Genomic DNA, 6,978 nt, shown 5'->3' on the forward strand with positions numbered 1-6,978 from the left:
AGTATTTTTTGGGCGTATATTCTGGAACTACTTAGAGAAGTGGGGAAAGGGAGGAAGGAAGGAGCAGACACACACAGAAGTTAGCACAGGCTTAACAGTTACTTGTAAGACTTTGACCTCATGATTATTAAGAGTCATATGTTGAAAGGAGGCACTTGTAGATGCGGAGTGGGGACCAGCATTGACTATGTCGCTGGACTCCCATGTAGTTGACTGCGGTTTGAGTCCCAGACTCGGTGGCTTAAACTCACATGTGTGTGTGTGCCCAAGAACCCAAGAGGAGAATGGAGGAGAAGGGATGGTGGTGTGGCCATCCCCCCTGGGGGGTGATTTCTCGCTTTCTTTCTCTCTGTCTGTCTGAGGAACGTATGTGCCCTAAAGCAAAAACCTCTCAAAAAAAAAAAAAAAATGCGGAGTGAGGGGTCGGCCCTGTAGCACAGCAGTTAAGTGCTATGCATAGAAAACCTGATCCCACATGACTGATCATGGTTTGATCCCAGCCCTGGTGGCTTAAAAAAATTGGCTAGGGGTCAATAGGTAGCATGGGGGTTAAGGTGCTGGACTCTCATATGGTTGACTGCCGTTCGAGTCCTGGATCTGGTAGTATGCTTTCTCACTTTACCTCTCTGGTCAAATTAAAAACAATTATAATAAAAAAATACAGTAAATAATTATTTTATTTTTTAGATAGAGTTTTTTTCTTTTTTTTCCCCCGCATGCTATAGGGCATATGTGCTTACTGGAGAGACAGAGACAGACAGAAAGTGAGAAATCACCACCCCGGGGGGTTGGCCACACTGTAGTCCCTTTTCCTCTATTCTCCTCTTGGAATTTTGAACAGGCACGCACACATGCCCAGTGTGAGTTTCAGGCTACCGAGTCTGGGACTCAAACCTCAATTGGCCATGTGAGAGTCCAGCGACATAAACATTACACTGTCTGCTGGTCCCAATAAATAATTCTTTAAAACACACACACACACAAAGCAAAGAATGGGCTGGATGCATGTGCATGCATGACTGAAATTCTGCCAGAATGGAGAAATGGAGGGAAAAGGATTGTGCTATGGCCATGCTGCTTTGGGGGATTCTGTCTGTCTTTCTCACTGAAGAGTGCATGTGCCAACTGGCAGTTTTTAAAAACAAAACAAAACAAAACAAACAATTAGAAAAAAAAAGGAAGTGAGTATATTGTGGGGACTAGAATACATACTTAGAGAAGATGTTACATTAACAGGATTATGTATTATACACCTGCACCCTTCTCACCCACCTCTTTTTGGCTCCTCCCAGCTGGAGCTTTCTCTACCTTGCTGTGTCAGTTTACATGCTCCAAATTTTGTTGAAATCTTTGTTCTGTTGTCTCTTGCTTGTTCTTTAATGAGTTTCTATGTTTTTAGTTCTTTCTCTATAATTTTGGAGTGATCTGTGCCCAATAAAATGTTTGATAGGAAAATTATCATTTCTTTTAAGACTATATCTTTTCATTTCTTAAAATTAAAAAATAAAATACCACCTTATGTGATACTGGTATTCTATTCCTTTTGCAGGATGTATGCTAAATTTAGGATTATAACAATAAACTAGTAATTTCATAGTCTGAGAGGGTTTTATCACAACTATGGTATATTATTTGAATGGAGTATTCAGTTACAAAGATGTACTAGGCATATGTTGCAAAAATTGATTTTTGACATTTAGATGATAAAGGTGGCTTGATGCTAGTAGCAAAATCATGCAGATGAATAGTAGCAGAAGCATGCTTGACAGTAGTTCTTTTTTCATAATGTGAAATTCAAAACTGCTTTGAGATTGAATCATGGGTGAAGTTATTTTAGATTGTAGATTATTTGGAATGGAACTAACTGGTAAAGCCCTTCAGGTGCAGGGCTGGCCCGTAGTTAAGCCTTATCTGTGCAGATGGTTAGATTCCACATGACCTATCGTGGCTTGAGTCCTGGCTCTGGTGGCTTGGGAAAAAACATGCTGGACACGTGTCCACATATCCTGATGGGATAGAGAATGGAGGAAAGAGAATTGTGGTATGACCAGCCCCTGTTGGAGGGTATTTGCTCTCCTTGTTCACATGTCTTCTGGCAAAAATAACAATAAAACCCTTCAGATGCAAGATAAATTCATAGGCTAAACTTTATGTTATAGTATTTGAGGTATAAGAAGCACTAGTATATTTATTCTTAAATCATGTAGGGGAACCAGTGGTTAATCTTTTTAGTTATGTTATTTAATAGCCTGCTTTTCTCATATATGCTGATATGATCTTCCTGTATCCCCCCAGATAAACAGGGGTCACATGACAACAGAGGCTAAGAGAGCTGCAAAGATGGAAAAGAAAATGAACATTTTGCTTGGGGGTTACCAGTCTCATGCTATGGGGCTCATGAAACAGTTGAATGACTTATGGGACCAGATTGAGCAGGCTCACTTGGAGTTACGTACTTTTGAAGAACTCAAGAAACATGAAGATTCTGCTATTCCCCGGAGGCTAGAGGTAATGTTCTGTATTGCCTTGAAGCATTGTTTAAAGAATTATTAGCTTCATTTTCTTCCTTCTCTGCAGTCTGCTTGTGAAGGTGATAATTGTCAGGCTTTTTTTTTTTTTTTTTTTTTTTTTTTTGTGATTAAAAAAAAAGCTCGCCAGACAGACAGAGAGAGACATAGAGACAGAAAGCGAGAAATCACCCCCCAGGGGGGATGGTCACGCCGCAATCTCTTCTCCTCCATTCTCCTCTCGGGATCCTGGGCACGCACGCACACGCGCCCGGCGTGAGTTTTTTAAGCCACCGGGTCCGGGACGTGAACCGCGGTGGACGCCGGGGGAGTCCAGCTACATAGCCATTACGCTAACTGCTGGTTCCCTTGTCAGGCTTTTTTAAAAAAATTTTTTTGGAGACGTTTTTGCTATAGGGTGCTTGCGCTCACCAGAAAGAGAGAGACAGAGAGACAGAAAGTGAGAAATCACCTTCTGGGGGAATGGCCATGCTACAATCCCTTCTCCTCCTTTCTCCTCTTGGGATCTTGGGCACGCATGCACATGCACCCAGAGTGAGTTTAAGCCACCGGGTCCGGGACTTGAATTGTGGTCGGCTACATGGGAGTCCAGCGACATAGCCATTACATCAACTGCTGGTCCCAGTTGCCAGGCTTTTTTTGATAAGAGCCTAAAAGTTTTTGACTTTCTGATGTCGAATTGAAATGTATAGGTAGACTTAGCATGTGGTGGCTGTGATGCTTACCTTTCACTCATTTTTTGTTTTGTTTATAATATACTATGAAATGGAGTGATTTGTCCCCTTCAAACTTAATTGTGTTCCAGTCACGTAGCTTTATGAGGGGAAGTTAAATCAATGTCTGTTTTATAATTGTGATACTGAGAATGGATATGGTCATTCTAAAGCATCCATCCAGTTCCTTTAGTCAGATTTGTTTAGATTTATCTCCCAAGTGAGCATGGTGGTACCCACCTAATTAAAGGACAGTTAGGGCTTTTGTGGATTGGCGGATCTTGATTAAGACAATAATGGATTGTTTATTTGAGCGAGCAGCAGAAATTTTACAGTAAGATGGTAATCATCCAGCCAAACAAAAAAATGGCAGTAGTACTGGTTTTATAGCAAAAATCTTTGCTGTATTTGTTTCTCTTTAGGGAATATTTATATTAATCATGAACGAACTCAGCTGTTTCTAAGATCATTAGATCTTTTTAATTTTCATTGTACTTTGATATGAAATAATTATTAAATTTTTTTTTTTGTCTCCCAAGTGTCTAAAAGAAGATGTTCAGCGACAACAGGAAAGAGAAAAGGAACTTCAACATAGATATGCTGATTTGCTGCTGGAGAAAGAGACTTTAAAGTCAAAATTCTGAAGAATAGTTTATATTCTGTCATAGGATTAATTAATTGCTGGTTTTCATACTCTGGAAGGCTGAAACTGATGCTTATCTTCATTGACAAATTTACCCACCATCTGTGGTTTTGGTTGTTTATTTTCAGTGATATTGGTGTTACACAATCTGTGTGTAGACTTTAACTCCCCACGATGTACGTTTTAGGCTTTAAATTATTAAGGCGATCATTCTTTTAGCAGTGTCATGTTTGTAAGATTTTTTTAGTTTTGGCCTTTAATTTTAAAAGCCTGATTTTAAAGTGCTGCCTGTGAGTAAACTCTTGAATAAAAACAAAATGTAAAAAATTGATAATGTAGCCTTTTATTTGAAGCACTTAGATACTTGGAGCCCAGGCAGACTAGCAGTTATATATTCCGTATCACATGTGTAATGAGCACCTCTTGGCAATCAGAATGGTGATCCAGTATCTTGGCTTTGGGTTTTGTTAGCTTCAGCACAGGATGGTCATTTCGCTATGTATTGACAATATAGATTAACTTTTTTTTATTTTTAAACTACAGTTCCTTGTGATCCTTTTACCTTGGCCTCCCTGAGTGACTAGGACTACAGACAACTCATCTGGCCTTTAGGTCGGAACAGGAATTGAATGTGGCTCTCCCATTGTGGTTCCAGCCTTTGGAGACAGCTTCGTAGTAGTACACACTGCTGTGGATGGGCTACTTTTTAGAACCTCAAAATTTTTTTCAGTATCACTTTATGGAAGGTCTCTTCTCTACCAGCAATTAGGTCATTGGAAAAGTCATGATGCAATTTTTCTGTTTTTCTATGCAAAAATGCATCCTGACTTTTTTAATGATCAGAGTTTATGTACTAGAACTTAAAACTTTTATTTTATTTTTTTGAGAGGTTTTTGCTATAGGGCGCATGCGCTTGCCAGACAGACAGAGAGAGACATAGAGACAGAAAGCGAGAAATCACCCCCCGGGGGGATGGTCACGCCACAATCCCTTCTCCTCCATTCTCCTCTCGGGATCTTGGGCACGCACGCACACGCGCCCGGCGTGAGTTTTAAGTCACCGGGTCCAGGACGCGAACCACGGTCGACTACCTGGGAGTCCAGCGACATAGCCATTACGCTAACTGCTGGTTCCCAAAATTTTACTTTTTTTGACCTGTTATTTTCTTTCTTTCTTTCTTTCTTTTTTTTTTTTTTGACAGAGGCATTTTATAGTTAATTTCAAAGAGGCCATTAAGCTTATTAAAGCTCTGCATTTAGCTTAACAAGCCAGTTAATCATATAGATGTAGAATTTGAAGAATGGGGAGGCCTGGCAAGTGTCATTCATGGTGGTTAAGGATACTGACTCCCACATGGTTGACTGTGGTTCGAGTCCCAGACCTGATGGCTTGATTTCTCACTTTTACTCTCTCTCTCCCCCACCTCTGGTCAAATTACAAATAAATAATGTTAAATAAAAGAATTCTTTTTTTAAACAAATTGAAGAATGGGTGAAGGAGGGAAGATCTCATTTTATAACAACTCATATAAAATGACTTAGAGGCCAGCAAACTGGATCTCACGTGGCCAACTATGTAATTCTGAGCCCAGTGACTTGAGAAACATGCAGGATGTACATATGTGCATGCATGCTCAAAATCCCAAGAGGGAGAGATGGAGGAGCAGGGATTGTGGCATGGCCATTCCACATAGGAGTATGCTCTCTTCCTCTTGCTCTCTCTCAGTCTCTCTGGCAAGTGTATATGCTCTCTATCCCGTTCTTCCCCCCCAAAAAAGTTTTAGTATAATATAATATTAATTGATACAAGATAATGTAGACTAGTGTTGCATTGGGCTCACCAAAAACATTTACCTAATCTTGGAATATTAGGGATTAATGGGGGGAGGGAAGGAGTGAATTTTTACTTATTATTCATTAGGTATTATTAAATACATATCCTGTGCCAGAGTTTTGGAGATAGAGCAATGAATAAAATAGTCTTGGTTCCTGATGTGGAGCTTGAAGTCTGTTGAGAATGACAGTTAAGTCCAGGTATTTATTGAGTGACTGTTATGTCAGTATTATCAGACACTTAAGTGTTATTAGAGATGAACAATGACTAAGACAAAGTTCTTGTCCTTATGAGGTGACATTATGGGGAGGAGAAGGTACTGAATCTAGGCAGGGAAATGTATCTTATCTTGAGTTTTAGATTCTATGGGAGAAATAAAAATAGTGCGATAGGAGATAGTGACTGGGTGACTGCTTTAGCGTAGATGATCAAAGAGTTCTCTTGAGAGGTAGCACTTAAGATAAATGTGGTTGACATTTTAGAGGGAGCCATCCTTGTGAGATGCCAGGAATGAGCATCCCAAGCATTGCAAGCATCAGCACAAAGCCTCTTTGGTGTATCTCAGGAACATAAAGGAGGACAATGGCTGGAGTGTCAAGAATGGCATTTATTTAAGTTCTGGTTATATAGGGCAGTGTATGTAAGGTCGTGGTAAAGAATTTAGATCTTACTGTAAATATTGTGGGAAGCTATGAGAACATTGTAAGCAGAGGAATGACATAATCAGATTGGGTTTTAGAAATGTCACTGTAGCCATACTGGGTAATAGCTCACTAGGCTAGAGACAGGGAAGATGGTTAATTTAAGAGTTGGATATAGGCAAGCACTGTTTGTGACTCAAACTAGGTTAAGGCAATATGGGGGAAGATAGGTAGAAAGATTTGAGAGATAACACTTATGTAGTCTTAGCAGTCCATAAATTGGCATTTTTCTGGTATCTAGTCATGTAATTCCATTACTTTTCGTAGTCATTTTCCTTGAATTTTCTAGAAAATAAGTACTTTGATGTCATCTGTGATAACAAAATATTTCTAATTTAATTTTTTTGCACGTTTTCTCTGCTGAAATGTTTAGAATGTTGTCAAATAACGACGATGATGGTACCACTCTTTTTCTTCTGATTTTAATGGGAATGAATGTCCATAGTGTTTGATATTTATGTTGACTCTTTTTTTTTTTTGGAGAGGTTTTTGCTATAGGGCGCATGTGCTCGCCAGACAGAGACAGACAGACAGAAAGCGAGAAATCACCCCCCAAGGGG

At 39.7% G+C, this 6,978-nt stretch overlaps 1 protein-coding gene across 1 annotated transcript in view; it reads left to right on the forward strand.

Annotated features, from left to right (window-relative positions):
• Positions 1-4,215, forward strand: part of CDC5L (cell division cycle 5 like) — a 70,208-nt gene extending 65,993 nt beyond the window's left edge. The window contains 2 exon segments of the mRNA XM_006172207.3: positions 2,296-2,508; positions 3,781-4,215. Coding sequence (XP_006172269.1) covers positions 2,296-2,508; positions 3,781-3,885 — 318 coding nt within the window. The 3' untranslated portion in view covers positions 3,886-4,215.
• Positions 4,216-6,978: the final 2,763 nt, after the last annotated feature.

This window comes from Tupaia chinensis, unplaced genomic scaffold, assembly GCF_000334495.1.
Source record: "Tupaia chinensis unplaced genomic scaffold, TupChi_1.0 Scaffold000252_1, whole genome shotgun sequence".
NCBI lineage: Eukaryota > Metazoa > Chordata > Mammalia > Scandentia > Tupaiidae > Tupaia > Tupaia belangeri.